We start from the raw sequence: 23,106 nt of genomic DNA on the forward strand, positions 1-23,106 counted from the left end.
CTGCTGCCTTTGCTGAGTTGTCAAGTGAAGCGGCTGATGATGACGATGTGTCTGTGGATGTCACCTGGGTGCCTGCTCGAAGAGCAGAAGAAGAGGGGGAAAGTTCAGATGGGGAGACAGAGAGGAGGAGGAGACGAGTTGGAAGCAGGGGGAGGAGGTCATCGCAAGGAGCTAGTGGCGCAGTCAGACAGCATGTAGATTCGGCACCCGGGGTCAGCCAGACAGCACGCCAATCAACGCAAGCTGTTGCCACCACCAGAATGCCGTCCTTGCAAAGCTCAGCAGTGTGGCATTTTTTTTGTGTGTCTGCCTCTGATATCAGCGATGCCATTTGTAACCTGTGCCAAAAGAAACTGAGTCGTGGGAAGTCCAACACCCACCTAGGTACAACTGCTTTGCGAAGGCACATGATCTCACATCACAAACGCCTATGGGATCAACACATGAGTAAAAGCAGCACACAAACTGAAAGCCACCATCCTCCTCCTGGTCCAGCATCTTCAGCCACGTCAACCACTGCTGTCCTCCATGCCCCCTATCAACAACCCGCCCCTCCGCCTCTCACCTTCAGCAGTTCCTGCTCACCTGCCCACAGTCATGTGTCTGTCAAGGAAATGTTTGAGCGTAAGAAGCCAATCTCACAGAGTCACCCCCTTGCCCGGCGTCTGACAGCTGGCTTGTCGGAACTCTTAGCCCGCCAGCTTTTACCATACAAGCTGGTGGAGTCTGAGGCCTTCAAAAAATTTGTCACTATTGGGACACCGCAGTGGAAGGTACCCGGCCGAAATTATTTTTCACAAAAGGCAATCCCCAACCTGTACTCTATTGTGGAAAAGGAAATCATGTCATGTCTGGCACACAGTGTTGGGGCAAGGGTCCATCTGACCACTGATAGCTGGTCTGCAAAGCACGGTCAGGGCAGGTATATAACTTACACAGCGCATTGGGTAAACCTGCTGGCGGCTGCCAAGCATGGAATGCGTGGCTCTGCTGCAGAGGAGTTGGTGACACCGCCACGACTTGCAGGCAGGCCTGCTGCCACCTCCTCTACTCCTCCTACTCCATCCTCTTTGCTAACCTCCTCGGCTGAGTCCTCTTCTGCTGTTGCGTCTTGCTCCACACCAACTGCACCCCCCCAGCTCCCCAGGGGCTATTCCACATGCCGGATACGACAGTGTCACGCTGTCTTGGGGTTGACTTGCCTGAAAGCAGAGAGTCACACCGGACCAGCACTACTGTCCGCCCTGTACGCACAGGTGGATCAGTGGCTGACCCCGCACCAACTGGAGATCGGCAAAGTGGTGTGTGACAACGGCAGCAATTTGTTGGCGGCATTGAATTTGGGCAAGTTGACACATGTGCCGTGCATGGCACATGTGTTGAATCTGATTGTGCAACGTTTTGTGCAGAAGTACCCAGGCTTACAGGACGTCCTCAAACAGGCCAGGAAGGTGTGTGGCCATTTCAGGCGTTCCTACACGGCCATGGCGCACTTTGCAGATATTCAGCGGCGAAACAACATGCCAGTGAGGCGCTTGATTTGCGACAGCCCGACACGTTGGAATTCAACACTGCTAATGTTCGACTGCCTGCTCCAACAAGAAAGAGCGGTCAACGAGTATTTGTATGACCGGGGTGCTAGGACAGCCTCTGCGGAGCTGGGTATTTTTTTGCCACGTTACTGGACGCTCATGCGCAATGCCTGTAGGCTCATGCGTCCTTTTGAGGAGGTGACAAACCTAGTGAGTCGCACAGAAGGCACCATCAGCGACATCATCCCATATGTTTTTTTCCTGGAGCGTGCCCTGCGAAGAGTGCTGGATCAGGCCGTAGATGAGCTGGACCTGCGGCAACACTGGAAGAGGAGTGTGAGGAAGAGGAGTCAGAGGAGGAATGTGGCTTTGAGGAGGAGGAACACCAACCACAGCAGGCATCCCAGGGTGCTCGTTGTCACCTATCTGGTACCCGTGGTGTTGTACGTGGCTGGGGGGAAGAACACACCTTCAATGACATCAGTGAGGACGAGGAATTGGACATGAGTAGCTCGGCATCCAACCTTGTGCAAATGGGGTCTTTCATGCTGTCATGCCTGTTGAGGGACCCTCGTATAAAAAAGCTGAAGGAGAACGACCTGTACTGGGTGGCTACGCTACTAGACCCCCGGTATAAGCAGAAAGTCTCTGATATGTTACCCAATTACCGGCAGTCGCAAAGGATGCAGCAGCTACAAAATAAATTGAAAAGTATGCTTTACACAGCATATAAGGGTGATGTCACAGCACAACGGGAATCCAACAGGGGAAGAGGTGAAAGTAATCCTCCTCCTACCACCACAACCACGCCGGCAAGGACAGGACGCTTTACAGACGTTTTGTTGATGGAGGACATGCGGAGCTTTTTTAGTCCTACGCATCGCCACAGCCCTTCGGGGTCCACCCTCAGAGAACGACTCGACCGACAGGTAGCAGACTACCTTGCCTTAACTGCAGATATCGACACTCTGAGGAGCGATGAACCTCTTGACTACTGGGTGTGCAGGCTTGACCTGTGGCCTGAGCTATCCCAATTTGCCATTGAACTTCTGGCCTGCCCCGCTTCAAGTGTGCTGTCAGAAAGGACATTCAGCGCAGCAGGAGGTATTGTCACTGAGAAGAGAAGTCGCCTAGGTCACAAAAGTCTTGATTTCCTCACGTTTATTAAGATGAATGAGGCATGGATCCCGAAGGGACTGACAGTGGGGGATGCATTTGACTAAAAAAGGCCTGGTGATGACTGAGATGCCTTGGCCTAAAAATGGTCCACACGCTGCTGTCTTTAATCATTCTTTGCATGCCGGATGACTTACGTGACGTCTCCGCCACCAACTACGGTTCAAGCCGCAATGTTTTAGTGCACTTTCTGCCTTGAAAACCTCAATTTTTCAGGCCGCTGCTACAGCAGCGGCTGCAACAATACCTACTTTTTCATGCATGTGTACATGCCTAATTTTTCTGGCCTCTGGTGCTACACTGTGGCTGCAAAAAAAACAAAAAACAAAAAAAAAAAGGACATACATGTGTCATTTCCCCTTCGTGATCGTTACCTTGTCGTGGTGAAGGGGCTTGCGTATCACAATGAAGCGATCACCTCTAGGAGTGTGTTGGCACACCCCAGATGATAAGGTCGTTGCTTCATTGTGAACAGACCAAAAGGGATCCGCAGGATAATTTTTCATAGAAAAAACATTCATTTTCTTTCATTCTTTCTGCTGAGCTGGGTATTTTTTGGCCGCGTTACTGAATGCTCATGAACAATGGCTGTAGGCTCATCCGTCCTTTTGCGGAGGTGACAACCCTGGTGGTCAGTCAAACCCAAGGCAACATCATCGACCTCATCCCATATGGGTTTTTTCTGGAGCGTGCCCTGCGAAGAGTACTGGATCAGGCTGTAGATGAGCATGAAGAGGAAGAGTTGTGGTCCCCATCACCACCAGAAGCAGCCTTGTCATTGTCAATTGCTGGACCTGTGGCAACGCAGAGAGAGGAGTCTGAAGAAGAGAAGTCAGAGGAGGAAGGTGGCTTTGAGGAGGTGGAATACCAGCCACAGCAGGCGTCCCAGGGGGCTTGTTGTCACCTTTCGGGGACCCTTGGTGTTGTACGTGGCTGGGTGGAGGAAGAGACCTTCAATGATGTCAGTGAGGACAAGGAACGGGACATGGCTAGCTTGGTATCCAACCTTGTGCAAATGGGGAGTTTGCGGTTGTGCAAATGGACTGACTGACTGTTGTTAAACGGGGAGTTTGGTCTGTCAGAGTTTGGTCTGTCACTGTGAAGCGGGCATAACCCTTACACTACTTGACCGATAAAACATCATACCTGATCGTATTCACACACTGGATGTTTTAACCACTTGCCGACCGCCGCACGACTATCTACGTCGGCGGTCAGCCCCTCACAGGCAAACTAACGTAGGGCTACGTTGCTTGCTTGTGAGGGTCTAGGGAGCGAGCGCGCGCCCCCGGAGGCGCGCTCCCGCTCCCGCGTGACCCCCCCGCGCGTGTGACCAGCGGACCCGATGTCCGCCGGCCACTCGGCGATCGGCGGAGGAGAGGGAGAATGTCAGGCAGCTTGTGTAAACAAGCTGCCTGTCATTCTCCTCGCTGCAAAGACACTAATCACATGGATCTACTATGTAGATCCGTTGATCAGTGTCCTTACAGCTGAAGCCACAGCCAATCACAGTAGAAAGCACGCCCCTAGGGACACACACAGCCCCTCCCTCCCAAATAAAGTTAACCCCTTCACTACCAGTGTATTTTTACAGTAACAGTGCATATATATAGCACTGATTACTGTAGAAATGTCACTGGTAACCCCAAAAGTGTCAAAAATGTCAGTCAAGGGTCCGATCTGTCCGCCGCAATGTCGCAGTACCGCAAAAAAAATCGCAGATCGCCGCCATTACGCGTTAAAAAAAAACAACAAAAATGACAAAAATCTTTCCCTTTGTTAGTAAACGTGATAACTTTTGCGCAAACCAATCAAAATACGCTTTTTGCGATTTTTTTTACCAAACATAGGTAGCATAAAACAAATTGGCCGAAAATGTTAAAAAATTTTGATTTTTGCATTTTTTTGGGGGGGAATTTAAAAAAAAATTTGAAAAATATTGTTATTTTTGCAAAATTGACGCTCTTTTTTTGTTTATAGCGCGTGATCAAAAAATTGCACAGGTGATCAAATACCACCAAAAGAAAGCTCTGTTTGTGGGAAAAAAAGGACGCCAAATTCGTTTAGGTACAGCGTCGCACGACCGCGCAATTGTCCGTTAAAGTCACGCAGTGCCGAATCGCAAAATACCCCCTGGTCGGAATGGGGGTAAAATCTTCCGGGGCTTAAGTGGTTAAAGCACGTTATTCCAAACAATTTAGGAATGTTAGGTGATTTATGCCCTTTATGGATCAAAACCCGACTCTGCGTCAACTACGTAATTTTCCATGGGCGTTTTGCCATGGATCCCCCTCCGGCATGCCACAGTCCAGGTGTCCCTGCTCTACTGAAAAATTATCTTTTTTTTCTGGTTCTGGACATGCTACAGAGCTGAAACTTCACACAAAAAAATTTCTTAAAAATTGTCATTTTTGATAGAGAGCCAATTATTGAAAAAAAAAAAAAAAACTTAAAAAAAAAAATTTCTTTGGATTTATTGTCTGGGGGGTCTAAAAGGTGTACCTGTGAAGTTTCAGCTCTGTAGCATGTCCAGAACCAGAAAAAAAATAGAATTAGGGTTAGGGTTAGGGCTAGGGTTAGGGTCAGGGCTAAGGTTAGGGCTAGGGTTAGGGTCAGGGCTAAGGTTAGGGTTATTTTTAGTGCTTAGGGTTAGAGTTAGAGGGGTAGGGGTAGGGCTACTAACTCTAACCCTAAGTATCTCACCGTAACCCTAACCCTAGCCCCTAACACTAAACCTAACCCTAACCCTCTAACCATAACCCTAACCCTCTAACCCTAACCCTCTAAGCCTAGCCATAAAAATAACCCTAACCCTCTAAGCCTAGCCATAAAAATAACCCTAACCCTAAACCTAACCCTAACCCTAACCCTAGCCCTAAGCCTAACCCTAGCCCTAACCCTAATTCGTATTTTTTTCTGGTTCCGGACATGCTACAGAGCTGAAACTTCACAGGTACACTTTTTAGACCCCCCAGATGGTAAATCCAAAGAAATTTTTTATTTTTATTTTTTTTTAATTTTTCCAATAATTGGCTCTCTATCAAAAAATTACAATTTTTAAGAACTTTTTTTTTGTGTGATCCCTCTCCGGCATGCCACAGTCCAGGTGTTTGTCCCCTTGAAACAACTTTTCCATTACTATTGTGGCCAGAAAGAGTCCCTGTGGGTTTTAAAATTCGCCTGCCTATTAAAGTCTATGGCGGTTCGCAATGTTCGCCGGTTTGCGAACATTCGCCAATGTTCGCGTTCGCCGTTCGAACAGCGAATTTTATGTTCGCGACATCACTACAGGGGACCCAAAAAGAGGACGATTAGGGCTGCTCTGTGCAAAACCACTGCACAGAGCAGGTAAGTATAACATGTTTGTTAAAAAAAAAAAATGAATCTTTTATATCACTTTAAGTTTTATTATGCTTGTGGTTGTTTGAATACTTTTGTATTTGCAGTTTTTCATATACTTGAAGAAAATTAGATAAAAGAAAAAAAAAGATAAAATACCAAAACATGATGGAAAACTTTGTTTAACCCACTTCCTCTGATCCTGAATCATGCTGGACCTCTCCAGCCTGTGACTGGACAGTGAAAGGAGAAGCAGCAAAGCTCCATGCTTCTTCTTCTTCTTCTCACATTCTAGCGCCGCTGTCCAGAGACTGTAAAAGACTGACACCAGGTCAAATTCCGATACTTGCTTGTATTTAAAAAGTACATTTAATGATGTATAAATGATTACAAAGTTATATTCATGTGTGTCTTCATAACTGCTTTTATTGGCTTGGAATAATGAAGTCTAAAAAAAAAACCAACACAGAACTGTACATGCAGTGCATTATAAATAAAGCTTTATTTATATATTAAAATCTCTTTTTTTTTTTTTTGCTTGTTTTTTTTATTAATTTCAATACAAATAACATATATCAATACATATATTAAAATATCTAAAATGCCAAAATTTACTGGAGTCGGTGCATTTGAAAGTCATATTTCACATAACATCATTAATTATCCACGGTTTCTTTTTTCTGTCAAACGTGGCTGTGATTTTTTCCTGTGATCATTCCTAACTATACCCCCCCCCCATCACCTGCATTTGAATTATACTCCCCTACCGCTGCTGCAATAATAGGATTCTCAGTCTTACATTCACACCTGTACAACTTGTCATGTGATTTTAGACATCAAAGTCCCATGACAAGTCAGCCCCATGTTTTTCAATGATAACCATTCATATATGTGTGACTTAAAGAGGAAGTAAATCCTCCTCTGCAACTTGTACCTATAGGTAAGCCTATGACAAGGCTTACCTATAGGTACTCTAAATATCTCCTAAACATGCACCGTTTAGGAGATATTTACTTTGCATGCAGGCAGTGACATCACTGGTGCATGCGCTCTGAAGGAACGGCCGCTTGTTCCGTTCCTTCAGAGTCCAGTGCCATGAAAGTCTGCTCCCGCGCGCATGCGCAGTAGTGACGTCACCTCGGCTCCAGCCAATCAGATGGCCAGATGCCACAAACCCGGAAGAAGAGCGACCGAACATGTCACCCGTGAGGGAGGTGAGAGAGCGGCACTGCGGAGCTTCGTTCAAAGGGAAGTATTTCATAATGAGCTAGTATGCGATGCATACTAGCTCATTATGTGTTTGTCTTTCAGGTGCTTGTTTTTTTTTTTTTTTTTTAATTCTGAGGTTTACAACCTCTTTAAAGAATTCAAAGTTTATGCACTACTTTGGTCCAACTTTTATGCAACTTGAAGGCCATAGACTTCAATGTTGTCCCTCAAAAGTTGCATGTAATTCGTACCTGAATCTTTTCTATGCAGCTCTGGGTCTGACTTTGCAACAAGTCAAATCCAAGTCGCACCCATCCAAAGATGGACTCCAAAGTCGTGCGACTTCTGAGTCGTACAAGTGTGAATGGGGGTCCTACTGTTCTATTTATTGTAATGTTAATACAAGAGGGAGCATGAGATAAAAACAATAAAACTAAAATAAATATATCTAATGTGAGTGCTGTGTTAATAAGTTCCATGTATAGCATTATAAAGCCATTGAGAAGCTTTGTGGTAATTTATGTGCATATCCATCCAAGGCACAAAAGGTTCCTCAGCTTCGACGTAATGATTCCAACACTTAAGAAAATCTGGAAAGAAGAAAACAAAATCAGAGAACTATGGCAATATTGTAGTTGCATGTACTGGTTAAATTGAAGTAATCTGCCATTCACAGTTGGAGGCAAAGATTTAAAGCGTCGCTTTGCAGTTAAATAGTTTGGACTCCCTTTCATCTTAAAGCCTAGTTAAAGTTTCAAACTTATTTATCTCCTTTTAGGCTTAGCCACCAAATATAATGATTTTTAGATCTTCCTAAAGGGTCTAGACGCAGTGATGGCGAACCTTGGCACCCCACATGTTTTAGAACTACATTTCCCATGATGCTCATGCACTCCCCAGTATATTTGAGCATCATAGGCAATGTAGTTCCAAAACATCTGGGGTGCCAAGGTTCGCCATCACCAGTCTAGGGGTAAGTTAAAATAAAATTTTTATGAAGGTACTGCTTCCTGCCCTCATACTGCAGAGCTCTGTGCTAGCATAGCTGAGAAACAGCCACACCCTTCATCACTGTCACATACTGTAGAGTTGTAATGCAGAAGAAGAGAGGGGCGTGTCTGACAAGTTCTTTTACTAAGTACAGATTACTGAGAGCAATGGGTCTACCTCTGGGGCCTATTAGATTGCAAAGTCATAATTAGACATTCTTCCCAGCTACTGTAACCGGAAAGTGAAGGTAAGACTGTACAAATGGAAGTTGTTAGTACAATAGCTACTTGACTGCTTTTCTATTTCTTTCACTATAGTTGATTGGCTCTAAACTGGAAGTAAACTCTACTACTTTTTTTTTTAAAATAAACCACGGTGGTGGTATGCCATAATGTGCTAGTATGGCCCTCATACTAACACATTATGGCAAACTGAGTCCTCCAGCACTGCACTGTTACCGCTTCAACCACTCCCATCATTACCCAGTTATCCTTCCGGGTTCATGCGCTCTGGTCATTTGAATAGCCAGGCCGCTATGATGTCTTTATCGTGGCACAGCACTCTGCATTTACAGCACACTCAGCGTTTCCTGAATACAAAGCAACACTGTGCATGCGCAGTGATGGCATCAGCTAGTGCCAATGTGAATATCTCCAAAACAGCGCAAGTTTACCAACAGGTAAGAATTACTATAAACCTAACTGTAGGCATAAACTGTGAAGAAGAGTTTACTACCGCTTTTATGACCACAATTTATTCCACAATGCCACCTGTCCAGAATCTGACTCATGCAGGACTTTAGAGATAGCACATACAGTATATTTTTCTTAAGTATAGATACCAAGTTTGCCTTTGTTCACTATTTCTTAAAGTTGCTCTAAAGCCTGAACATTTTTTACTTTAAAGCATTCCCTGTTTTAAGGAAAATTATGTTTAGATAACAGTATCACCCCTCAAACTCCTTATACATACCTGAGTGCTCACTTGTTCCAGCACTGTGCCCATCTGTAGCAGCTCTCCCTGCTCTCACAGACTATATTGAGGCAGCGGAAGCCATTGGCTCCCACTGCTGTCAGTCAAATCCTGTGACAAGGAAGGCCAGGCCAAACCGTGCTGTCTGTGTCTATAGACACAGGCAGCGAGGCTTGGGATTGAGCCCCCAGGTGGTACCCCATAGGAAGCAGCTCTCTATGGGGTAACCACTAAGAAGAGAAGGAGCCAGCAGCACTGGGGGGGGGGGGGGGGGGGACCCGAGAAGAAGAGGTTTTGGCCTGCTCTGTAAAAAAACATTGCACAGAGCAGGTAAGTATGACGTTTGTCATTTGAAAAAAAAAACATTTTTGACTTTACAGTCACTTTAAGCACATGCTTTTTCATCTAAATTTAAGGATAATTTTATTTTCACACAATGACAAAAGTATGAACATTAAGTAGGTTACCCCCACTTCTTGTCAGTTTTACAGTTTTCAGACTTAATAGTTAGGGGACGGTCTGCTAAATGATGCCCTGGACGACAGTTAAGTATATGAAAGGTTCAACATTCGGATCCAGATTTTCAAAAGTACAAAAGGAAAGACATTTTTGGGGGGTGCGGTTGGACTTTTAAAAAAAAAAAATAAATACACAACTGGTACAAAATCCTAGAAATTTGCTTTAGTACTCAAAGCTGTTAGAAAATCAAATATCTATAAGGTAGAATGTTCCCCTTGCAAGTAAAATGATAGTATGATGATAACATTGTTTTACTAAATAATATTCGATTTTTTAATAATATTTACCCTGAAAAGTCATGACACAAATTTGCACTCCTCTATGGGAAAGCATTCGTACATTACTCCTTGAAGATAATCTGTACTGCTTGGCAAAAATTATGTGCAAATTGACCAGAGGGTTCCTAGGAAGAAAAGTGTTCAGCAGAATCTCCATGCAGTGGTCACACGGGCTCCAAGAGATATACCAGACAATTGTGCAGTTTCTCCATGCTTCTTGAAATCTTTCCCCAATAAAAACTTCTTCTGCATGTTCCTCACAAGTGTTTGTTAAGTGACCGTAGGCAATTAGATCGTCCTGCCTGTAGACCTCATAGCAAAGATGGGTGGCAGGAGGATTGGTGTCAAGTCCATAGTGGGAGTAAAAAATACGAGGGGACATTGGAATCATCTGTGTAAGAGGTTATAACAAGCCTAAAAAGTACAGAATACAGATATATTTTATTATTTATACAAAACTAGAATGATAGATAGATAGATAGATAGATAGATAGATAGATAGATAGATAGATAGATAGATAGATAGATAGATAGATAGATAGATAGATAGATAGATAGATAGATAGATAGATAGATAGATAGATAGATAGATAGATAGATAGATAGATAGATAGATAGATATAAGTGCTACAGCTAGTGTTAAATCCCCCATGCTGGCAGCACCTTGAAGAGCCGGCTGCTGCTATCACACACAATGGATCAGTCTGGCTTTTCAACAATTTGCCCCTGCACACTGCTTCAATCAATAGTGCTGCTCAGGTATCTAGAACAGTATTGACAACCCCTTGAGTCCAGCCTGGAGCGATCTGAAAGAGAGTGACCGGTGACATCTCCTCCTGCATCGCGGCTTTCAGTGTGCAGACCCTGGCGTCTTTTCCCATCTAGATGTTGACCAGTCCCTATGAGCCTGATTTCTTGCATCCTATGTGAGTTGCCCCTTTTATGTGTTAATAAACGATCTTGAAGATATTACGCTTAGAAACATTTTTCTGGTTTTCTCTTCCTTGTTGGCATAGAGTCAGCTTTACTACTCGAAGAGCTTGCCTTAAGTGACCTGTTTTCCACTATGTGTCTCTGGTATTAGGACACCCTAATATCCTACAGACTTTTATGACACCCATCTTGTATTAGGACAGCCTAATATCCTACCAACTTTTTTTGACTGCCATTCATTTCATGGACATTGGACTCTTTCATAGGTGTGCGCAGCCTATTGCATTAGGGTATGCACCCCAAAGCTCAAACACACACACACACACACACATATATATATATCAGTAGGACGACAGACAATGTTGGTAGAGCAGTGGTGTACAGTGTCAGAAGGGCAGAGATTGGTGTCAGTAGTATATTTTTATTATTTTTTTACAATTGTATTTTTTTAATATTTCTTACATTCTTTTTTTTTTTTTTTAATTATTCTTTCTTTCTTTTATTTATTTAATTTTTATGAGTCCCCATTGGGGGGATTTAATGAAATAGCAGGGTTTTAAACAGACCCCTGATGTCTCAGTTTTAAAACAGAGGAAGGAACTGAGGAGAGAAATCCGCAGCCCCTTTCTCTGCAGCCAAGCAGCAGGGGGAATCTGCGGACCGCAGGGTGATTAGGGTGTGCCCAGGCACACCTTGCACACCCTGTACGCACGTATATTGGCTCTTTATAACACCCACCAACCTCCTATGTGCTTGAATTACCTCTTCTTGCTGATTGGAGCAGTGTGCAGGGGGCATGTGTGACTGCTTGGGATACAGACCGATGCTTGGGTGTAAGAGCAGCTGTCTTTAAGGTGCTGCGAGCACAGGGTATATTAACTTTTGCTGCAACATGTAGCAACTAAGGAAAAACCTAAAAGGACAATTAATGTATTACTGTATATACTGTACAGTAATACATACAGAGAATTCAATTGGAATTTGTAGTGGGAGTTGAAAATTTAAAGGTACTTTGGAATTATCCTTGTCAGGGGCTTTGTAAAACTAACTGAAACCATATATAGGTATATATATATATATATATATTTTTTTTTTTTTTACTTTTTGTACAATAGAAAAGGATTGTTTGATAGAAAAGGAGATAGTTTTCTCAGATATATTTCTATAATTGTAAAAACAATTTAATAGCTGGGTCGGTAGACATGATAATTAGATAGATAGATAGATATAGATAGATAGATAGATAGATAGATAGATAGATAGATAGATAGATAGATAGATAGATAGATAGATAGATAGATAGATAGATAGATAGATAGATAGATAGATAGATAGATAGATAGATAGATAGATAGATAGATAGATAGATAGATAGATAGATCAAACAGTTCTTCAACATTTAGTTTCCAGTGAAGGTTTAAACATGGTTCATTGCTGTAAGGCAATTCTTAATAAAGGGAACCTGTCAGTAAAGACATATTAGAGGTCCCACCTGGATTGTATTAATTATTTATGTTAAGAATGCCATATTTTATACCACTATTTGTTCATGTGGACCAAAAATAACCTTTGTATTACCTGTATGACAATAACATTGTTGATTGTAACAATGACAAAAATAACATGTTTAATAGAATGCTACACAAGCATTCGTTGTGTGGCTTACAAGTTAGTAAGGTTTATATATATTTTTTCAAGAATAGATCTAGGTATGAAGAGTATACCATTTCAAAATCAGAAATGAAAGTTTGTTTCTTAACTGTATGAAGTTCATATACTGTACGTAATACTAGAATACAGAATATTACTTGTTTTTAATAAAAAACCAAACATAAAGGCAACGTGAAGAAAACGTGAAGAAAATCAAAACCATGTTAATAATAAGTGATTGTTCGAAGTAGGTTCTTTACAAGCAGGCATTCATGTGGCTTATAAGCTAGGAAGATTTAATTTTTTTTTTTAAGAATAGATTTAGGTATGAAGAGCATAATATTTTAGAATCAGAAAGGAGAACAGGCTCAAAAAATGTATTTAATACATTTAATTACTGAAATCAGAATATGACTTTCTTAAAAAAAAAAAAAAAAGGCATCATAAAAAAAAAAAAAAAAAAACTGGAACCATGGTAATTAAAAAGTAATTGTTCTAAGCACGTCCAGGGGTGTTAAAGTTTTTTTTAAGCCCAAATATAAATACAGAATTAAAAAAAAAAAAAAGCAAACATACCGTATACTCATATAAATACATGTTTTAACCTCATACAAAATACAGTATTTTTTTTGTATCTTGTCCTTTCATCATGACATATAAATAGAAAGATAATGTACATAGTTGATGAATTAAAATACATCAAAAATAGACCAGAAAATGTAAAACAGACAACTACTGACCTGGTATGGTGTATAGTTGAATCTCTTCTTTAGTGAGTGTTTGGCAGTCCAGAATCTATGGTTGGGTTTTAAACTGCAGTATCTAGTGATGATGCAAATGCTAATTTGTGCCTCTCCCTATTTGCATTGACACAGAATTGGATGGGCGAGGTAGCATTGTTGTATATCTAAATATATTTTTTGTTTTAAACAACCATTGCTAATACAGTGCATGAGATTCCTAGTTAATGAATCAGTTCCTTGTTTTCTTTGCAAAAGCAAGTTGGCATCAGAGTCATGAGTGAGAAATGGAAACTGAAAGTATGCAGAGAATGGAAAGAAGCTAAGGGTGTTTTTAACAGATAATGTAAATTTATTTTATGTTTTTTAACAGATAATATGAATATCTCCTTTTTCTACTGATAGTAAATCTCCCTGTGTCCAATGGTTTTCTAGTGTTGTTTAGGTAGTCTCTCTGATTTATAGGGTAATAGTCATTCCCCCTGCATCAAATGGTGGGGGGATGTAACCCCTTATTCGAGGGGGTTTCGACAGTCTCCCCATTTCTAGTCATGGCCATTTTACCTGTGTCTACAGGTGGAGATCCTTCTCCTTAAATCCAGTGGTTGGGGCCAGTCTCCCCATGTCTATTGGTGGTGGCTAGTTTCCCTGTGTCTGGTTACTGTAGTCAGATTCCCTGTGTCTAATGGAGGTAATTACTCTAGCTGTGTCTAATGACTGTAGTTAGTTTCCCAGTGTCTAATGGGGGTGGTCAGTGGCTAAGTTTCCTGTGTCGTGTGGCTGTAGTCTCTCTTGTCTGGTGGTGGCTTTTTACGTGAGTGGTATGTTGATGGTCAGTTTCCCTTAGTCTAGTGGTGGTGGTCAGTCTTCGTGTGTTTGATGGTAGTGGCTAGGCTCCCTGTACTTAGTGGCAATGACCAGTCTTTCTGTGTCTAGCATTAGTCAATCTTCATTTCTCTAGCAATGGCTAGTAATCTGTGTCTAGTATTGGTGGTGACTTTCTATGTGTCCAATGGTAGTTGTCAATTTCTTTGTGTCTATTGTTTTAAGATGGGTTCCCTGTGTCTAGTAGTAGTGTTAAGTCTCTCTGAGTCTAGTAGTAGTGTTCAGTCTCCCTGTGTTTAGTGGTGGTAGTTTATCTTTTTTGTGCCTAGTGGTGGTGGTCGGTTTACCTGAGTCTATTGGTTGAGGACAGTTTCCCCATGCAAAATGTTGGTGGTTAGTTTCCTGTATCTATTGGTGGTGGCCAGTATCCTGTTTCTAATGGTAATGATCATTTTGCCTAATGTTGGTTGTCAGTTTCCCTGTATCTAGTGGTGGTGGTCAGGATCCTGTGTCCAGCGGTGAAGGTTAATTTCCCAGTGTTTAGCAGGTATGGCCACGTTCTTTTAATATGGTGGTGGTGGATAGTCTCCTTGTGTCTAGTGGTAGTGACCAGCTTACCTGTGTCTAATGTGGATGGTCAGTCTCCCTGTGTCAAGTAATAGTGGCCATTGTCCTTTGGTTTAGTGGCATACCTCCCGGTTTCTGCAAGACTGTCCTAGGATTTGAACTAAATCCTGAGATCCTATTTACCCACCCAATGTTCTGGCACTGGGTGCTGCAACATCCAATGCCTTTAAAAGGCCAAACCTCCTGTGACACTGCAGGGAATGGTTGCCCGGTTACTGGGACAACATGTTCTAGGATGTGGTAGGGAGTGGACATGGTATCTATCTGATACATAGGGGGAATTTACTAGGACTGGAGCACAAAGAATCTGGAGCAGTTGTTCATGGCAACCAATCAGCTTCTATCTTTTATTTTTCAAAGCCTAACATCTGAAGTCAAAAGCTGATTATTTACAATGCAGAGCTACTGTAGATTCTCTCTGCTCCAGTAATTTCCCCTCAAAGTATCCTCCAGCGGGAGCCTAAGGGTGGGAAATAAATGTGCAGTTGCTCACAACTTCCAGTCTATAAAAGTGGAGCTAGAAAGCGCAAGTATCTCACGCATCTGCCATCAAGAAGAGATTTGGTAGCGGGAGATAAGTACTGGACCAGAGGGTGGAGAGGGAGAGGAGTGCATACTATTCAACACATTCAACTGGAATGACTGTTTGAAGAACAACTGCTGCAAGTTGGGGGTTTGGGGAACTAAGCTCCATTACTTTTGGAAAATGCGTTGGGCCTACAGACCTGTTCCAAAGACCTTCACTCAAAATACAGTTCCATATAACAGTAAAACATCCTCCCAATTATAAAAACCTTTCAATAGAGTCTGACTCTTGGTTGCGAGAAAGTGATTTTAAACTTTCAGTGCAGGTACTGTTGTACATTAATTTATAATTATTTAACAAAAACAGACTATGCCTGACATCTATGATAACTGTCTGGACAGTTTGGTTATGAAGTCACCGGTGGCCATAGGTAGATCAAATTTCGACAGGTTCAGCAGGGACTAGACGAATTTTCATCCATTTGCGGCCACTGCTGTTGGACAGAAGTTTATCTACCGACTGACGTCTGTTCAACCACCCCGTCGGATAAGAGCTGCTCAATCAGCACTGTAGCCAATAGCTGCAGCTGATTTGTGTACTCTGACAGTGGGGGAGTCTCCCCACTGTCAGAATACAATAGTGCAGCAGGGAGGATTCTTCCCCTCCACCTAGAATGTGTGGATAGGAGAATAGGTTGTTTAGTCCGCTGATTGAACAAAAAAAAATTGAACCATGTATGACCAGGTTACAAGTGTGAAAAGGTCCCAGGACAACTCAACATTTCTAATATGAATTACATGTACATTTTTTTTTTTTGCACTGATTGAACTGATATAACAAAGCACTTTAACTGGTACATTTAACTAAGCAAAGGTAACACATAAGAGAAGTTAATTATTTATGGTTTACATACACTAAAATGTTTCACTGCTTTGGTTAGATTTGTCTTTGCCTATCTATATGGCCAATAATTTGCTTGCATGTTTTACCAGTTCAAATTAGGATTGCCTGATGAGTATTATCTTTATTTTGAGGTGAAAACTGTAAAACATGAAGTTTTAACCCTATCTCCCTCTATATGACCTCCTAAACAACATGGACATATACTGTATATACACTCACTGGCTAATTTATTAGGTACACTTTGCTAGTACCGGGTTGGACCTCTTTTTGCCTTCAGAACTGCCTTAATTCTTCGTGCCATAGATTAAACAATGTGTTGGAAACATTCTTCAGAAATTTTGGTCCATATTGACATAATAGCTACACGCAGTTGCTGCAGATTTTTCGGCTGCACATCCATGATGCGAATCTCCCGTTCCACCACATCCCAAAGATGCTCTATTGGATTGAGATTTGGTGACTGTGGAGGCCTGTTGAGTACAGTGAACTCATTGTCATGTTCAAGAAACCAATTTGAGATGACCTGAGCTTTGTGAGATGGTGCATTATCCTCCTGGAAGTAGCCATCAGAAGATGGGTACACTGTAGTCATTAAGGACAGACATGGTCAGCAACAATACTCAGGTAGGCCGGGAAGTTTAACCACTTAAGAAGATTTTACCCCCTTCCTGACCAGGCCCTTTTTTGCGATTCGGCACTGCGTGACTTTAACGGACAATTGCGCGGTCGTGGACGCTCTACCTAAATTAATTTGATGTCCTTTTTTTCCCACAAACAGAGCTTTCTTTTGGTGGTATTTGATCACCTGTGCGAGGGGTTAAGTGTGTCCCTAGGGGCGTGCTTCTAACTGTTATGGGATGTGGCTTGTTGTGTAACTACAGAGATATACGATCCTACATAGCAGGACCCTATGATTTCTGCACTTACACAGGGGAGAATGACAGGCGGCTTTGTTTACATCAGCTGCCTGCCTTTCTCCCTCTGTACTGGACGATCGCGAGTGACGGGCGGACATTGGGTCCGCCGGTCACATGCGCGGGGATCCCAGTGAACGAGCGGGGGCGGGAGTGCGCCTCCGGCAGCACGCACTCGCCCCCTATTGGCTCGCAGGCAAGTGACGTACCCATACGTCACTTTGCCTGCACGGGGCTGACCGCCGCAGTATATGTACTTGTGGCGGGCGGCAAGTGGTTAAATGATGCTCAATTGGTAATCAGGGGTACTAAAGTGTACCAAGAAAACATCCCCCACACCATTATGTTGTGCATTCAATGAGGGCATTCTGCATACCTTGGTTGTGATTTTTGAGTGATTGTTTAAGTATCTTTTGCCCTTCTATCATCTCAAACCAGTCTACCCATTCTCCTCTGACCTCTGACTTTAACAAGGCATTTTCATCCACACAACTGCTGCTCACTGGATATTTTCTCTTTTTCGGACCATTCTCTTGTAAACCCAAGAGATGGTTGTATGTGGAAATCCCAGTAGATCAGCATTTTTTTAATTACTCAGACCTAGTACCATGCCACATTCAAAGTCACTAAAATCCCCTTTCTTCCCCATTACAAGGCTTGGTTTGAACTTCAGCAAATCGTTTTTACCACATCTAGATGCCTAAATGCATTTAGTTGCTGCCATGTGATTGGCTGATTAGCAATTTGTATTACCAAGCAATTGAACAGGTGTACCTAATAAAGTGGCCGGAGAGTGTAAATTTTCATCAAAATTACTCTTTTGCCCTTTAAAATTTAAAGATCTCTATCAATCTACATACACAAATGCATGAATGTGGTTATTGATTAGTCCCTTTAATAATTCCCTTCAATACTTGATAGAGTTAACATTTGCTACTACATAATAAAAAATAATGAGAGCAAATTTCATCCAGAGACTTATCCCAGTGAGGTTTGTGTATCTCAGGAGACCATTCACAAGCTATTCAGACAAGCATAAATATCCCATGTATGACTGAAGAATAGAAGATATTTGGCTGTACACTGTGCAATTTTATATATATATATCTATTTGTGGGGGCTCTACACAAATATTTTAATAGGAGCCCAATATAATACATATTATAATACGTTTCATTTGACAAGTAAGGGTTTCTCCGAGAATACACACTTTAACTGGCTGCAGCATGAGTTCAAAATGTTGCAGTTTTTGAACGTAATTTATAAGCTGGAATAATTCTGTCCTTAGAAGAACATGTAAAGAAAAGCTCCAGTTGTGTTATAGTGTTGATGATTTTTTTCAAAATGAAAAGCTGATGAATATCATTTAATATACTGATTAAAAAGTTAACTTGCTTAACTTTAAAAATACAGCGATATTCCCATCCAGAAGATTACAACCCATGTAGTAGGTATCTATTGCTATCCCCTTCACTATATCCCAAAACCTACATATATCATATCAGGGAAATAACTTTCTGCATCGTAGGAGCTAAATTCCTTTTTTCTTTTTTTTTTTTTTTTCTTGTTTTAGACTTTCTTATCTGGAGACAAAATAGCTTGAAGCCAAGCACATGTGGGTGAAAGAGGTATGGATACATTATATAAAAAGTTTGTTTTGTTTACTTAAATTGATGAATTATTCATTTTTATTATATTGGAGTTTTGTCATGAGACACTTTTATCTTTCAAATAGGGCTTAGTGGAGTTAAACGCCATGCAAACAGCTTGATACATAGGTAGAACACATATCGGAGACCTATTTTGCCAGCCAAAGCATTTGTTTTTCTGTTTATCCAGTCCTGGAATTGGCACAACTCTTCTACACAGCACAGTCCTGTCTGGATGGGCAGGAGACCTGTTTTTTGTCTGCTTCAGTTAAGTAACAGGTCTTGTTCTTCCCCCAGCCTGTGATTGGATAAGAACAGGAGAGGAATCTCTGCTGTAAGAGGTTTATACTTCGTTCACACTGGGGCGACCTGGTCGCCTGACAGGTCGCCGTAGGTCGTCTGCCATAGAGAAGCTGTGGACCCGTTCTAATAGGAGCGACACAAGTCGCTCCGACTTAGAAAAAGGGTCCGGAGCTTCTTTGGGGTGACCTGGAGCGACCTGCATTGACTTCAGTGATATGAAGTCCGTGCCGGCCGCTCCGAGGTCGCGGTGCGAGCTGCGCACCGCGACCTGTGAGGTCGCCCCGGCAAGTAGCGTCACCCCAGTGTGAACGGGGTCTTACACTGTTGGTATAAAAAAAATATGTGTGAATGGATATAAAGTTGCATTCATCCGTGTAATTTACTGTATATCTACCTGGAAATTGGCTTTAATGTTAAAGTGATATAAAAGGCAGATTTTTTGTTTGATCCTGGTTTTTGGCACAAAAAAAAAAGGCAGATTTTTTTTTTTTTTTTTTAAATAACAAACATGTTATACTTACCTTCTCTGTGCTGTGTAATTTACTGTATATCTACCTGGAGTTTGGCTTTAATGTTAAAGTTATATAAAAGGCAGATTTTTTTAAAAAATAACAAACATGTTATACTTACCTTCTCTGTGCAATGGTTTTGCACAGAGCAGCCCTGCCAATGCTCCTGGTGACTCCCTCCTACCGAGTCATTTCTGAGTTATTTTCTGCTTTTGGGATGCCAGTTTCACATTCATTCCATTTTTTGCAGGAGTTTCAGCAATACTTCCAGTCTCTCTACCATTCTTTTTCCTCAATCCTGATATCAACCTTTCTGGATACTCTACAGAGTCTCTCCCTGGTAATCTTGTCAGGGGAAGAGGCAGATGCCCCAGATAAAGACATTTCTTTCTCTGAAATAGAATTGGCCATCCAATTGCTTTCTCCTAACAAAACATCAGGCCCTAATGGATTGCCTGGGGACTGGTTTAAGTTATATTCTTAGGAATTAGTCCCACGACTCCTCCATGTATTTACAAAAAGTTTTGAGGAGCAAACACTACCTCCCTCCATGTATCAAGCGCATATCATACTAATACCCAAACCTAATAAAAATCCCTTGCACTGCACCTTCTACAGACCCATTTCACTTTTAAATTATGACCTCAAAATACTAGCTTAAGTGGCTACAAGATTGTTGAATGTCCTACCCTCACTAGTCAGTATTGATCAGACTGGTTTTATGGTGGGAAAATCGACTGACATTAATCTAATTAGAGTTTTAATGATTATTTAACTCCCCCCTTCTGATTCAGCCTCCCAAGTCATGGTTATGCTGGCTTTAGAGAAAGCTCTTGATTCAGATGATTGGGTCTACATGGCTATGGTCTTGGAGGTTATTGGATTTGGGATACACTTTCGCAAATAGATTGAGATTCTCTACAAGGCCCAGATGGCTCAAATCAAATTGGGGGGGGGGGGATCGCCACAAACCTTTTACTATTGGTAAGGGCACTCGACAGGGGTGTCTGCTTTTGTCAGCCCTATTTGCACTCATGATGGAGCCTATGACGCAGGCTATTTGGAGGACTCCTCTTGTTATGGGCATTCCTAATTGACCCAGGTCCCTTCCTAAGGGAAGCTCTAGCATTGATGTCCTCCTTTTTCCCCCAATCTGGTCTAAAGGTGAACTGAGACAAGTCCCAAATTCTACCAATAGATGACAGTGCACAGGCTGTTGCTGACCCTGCCCTACCATTAAAATGGATGTCCTCCACTAACTATTTGGGTGTAGTGGTCTCCACCAAGGCCACTGAGTATTGTTTACTGAATCACTTACCTTTATTGCAAATGGCAAAGCAGCACAAGTAAGCATGGGAGTATCTCCCTCTTTTTCTTATTGGTGCTCCCCTTTTACTTGTTTATTCTGTGCCATGCTCCAGTGTGAAATCCGTGGAAATAATTCAAACAATTTGAGTCTGCAGGCGTCTCCTTTTTATGGAGCCCGCAGCAGCCCAGATTTGGTCTGACATACATCTTTGGTCTTTGCCTTGCCATACATGCCTATTATATTGCCACAGTACTCTCTCATGCCCATAACTGGCTGATAGCTGATGAGATCAATGCTGCAGTGGTATCGGAAGCAGTTTACCTAAGCTCATATGAAGCCCTGCGCAATTTGTTGTATAGAGGAACCTTGGCCCCTTATCATATCACACGGTCCATGAAGGTAATGATCAAGGCCTGGCATTCAAAACTCCCTGTGTCCTCTCATCTGTGGTCACCATATACTTTTATATTTTTTTCTGATCCCGTTTGGTTCTCTAAAGGGATTAAATATCTTAACCAAACTTGTGAGGAAGGTTCTCTTAAAACATTTGATTCCCTGAAGGTACAGTATGCTCTCCCTAATTCATAAATGTTCCGATACCTCCAACTGTGCCATGCTTTTGAGACACAATTTCACAATAAACCGGTCACCCTGGTTGTTCCGGGGATCGAGTCTTTATTGCGTGATGGTTCTCTTGTGGAACCCCTTTCAGCTTTATATAGGACCCTTTTACCATCTGTCCATGATGGTCTGGAACAATTGTTGTTCTGCTGGTGCAGTGAGGTACCAGAGCTAGATACTGAAGACTGGGAGGACATCTAGAACATCCCTATTCAATACCTGGTCTTTACTCGGGATCAGTTAATACAATTTAAAATTCTCTATAGACTATATTTCACTCCTCAAAAATTACATAAGATTTTCCCAACACACTCTGCTAAATGTTGGCACTGTCCAGAAGATCCAGAAACATTTATACATGTCTTCTTGGAATGTCTTGTCATTCAGTCTGTTTGGGAAACTGTGATTAGGTGTATACGTTCTGTAATCTCAATATCTATACCCCTAACTGTGGATGTTTGCCTTCTTGGTCTGGTTCACCTTTTGGCAATGTCTAGAGCCATGAGAACATTGATAGCCTTGCTCTTGTTTTATGCACATAAGGCCATCCTTCTCAAATGAAAGTCCCAGCAGGCTCCCACAAGTGATCTCTGGAAGCACTTAATCAATGCAGCAGTCCTGTTACAAAAATTTACCTATGAAGCTAGGGGTGCCCTCAAAAGTTTTCGTAGGTCTGGGATCTCTGGATAGATCCAACTGATACGATTGCTTCTAATGGTATATTATATACAATTACTTCATGGGTACTATTATTTTCTTTAATGTTGCGGGGAGCATTAAAGTTTTTTTTTTCTGTTGTAATTCCATTCATGACAATTCTACTATAAACAGTTTTGTAATATTTACCTAAATACCCAATAAATAGGATTTGTGAAAACAATATATATATATATATATATATATATATATATATATATATACGCTATATTTCCAAAAGTATTCGGACAATTACCTTTACACGCACATGAACTTTAATGGCATCCCAAAGCAAAGTCCATAAAGACATGGAGGAACAAGTGTGGGGTGGAGGAACTTGACTGACCTCAACCCAATAAAACCCATTTAGGATGAATTAGAGCGGAGACTGCAAGCCAGGCCTTCTCATCCACATCAGTGCCTGACCTCACAAATGCACTTCTGGAAGAATGGTAAAACATTTCCATAGACACACTCCTAAACCCTGTGGACAGCCTTCCCAGAAGAGTTACATCTGTTATAGCTGCAAAGGGTGGGCCAACTCAATATTGAACCCTACGGACTAAGACTGGGATGCCATTAAAATTCATGTGCGTGTAAAGGCAGGCGTCCCAATACTTCTGGTAATATAGTTTATTTACATCAAATGTCCTCTATAAATGGCTCATGGACTAAACATAATCTTCCAAGGCTTTCTGTAATACAAATTCATTCTGTTTGTCATGTGTATTCATTTCAAATTCTGGAAACTGACTGTTTTTAGCCTTATCAGGTATGCCTGTGAGAAAAATGTAGGATTCTGGTCTGGGCTCTCTAGGATAAATGCAAAGCATGACAAAATCCAATTCACAAAAAAAGGACAAATTCACTAAAAATTCTCAAGTCT

At 41.9% G+C, this 23,106-nt stretch overlaps 1 protein-coding gene across 1 annotated transcript; it reads right to left on the reverse strand.

Annotated features, from left to right (window-relative positions):
• Positions 1-7,644: 7,644 nt before the first annotated feature.
• On the reverse strand, positions 7,645-13,374 carry LOC309560851 (single-stranded DNA cytosine deaminase-like). The gene is made up of 3 exons (XM_082264534.1): positions 13,335-13,374; positions 10,025-10,429; positions 7,645-7,846 (listed from the first exon to the last, which is right to left on the reverse strand). The coding sequence occupies exons 2-3, from the start codon at positions 10,404-10,406 to the stop codon at positions 7,722-7,724; spliced, it is 507 nt and encodes a 168-aa protein (XP_082120660.1). The 5' UTR covers positions 10,407-10,429; positions 13,335-13,374; the 3' UTR covers positions 7,645-7,721.
• Between the last annotated feature and the right edge of the window lie 9,732 nt (positions 13,375-23,106).

The sequence above is a fragment of the Pelophylax lessonae genome (assembly GCF_965119305.1).
Source record: "Pelophylax lessonae genome assembly, chromosome: 7".
NCBI lineage: Eukaryota > Metazoa > Chordata > Amphibia > Anura > Ranidae > Pelophylax > Pelophylax lessonae.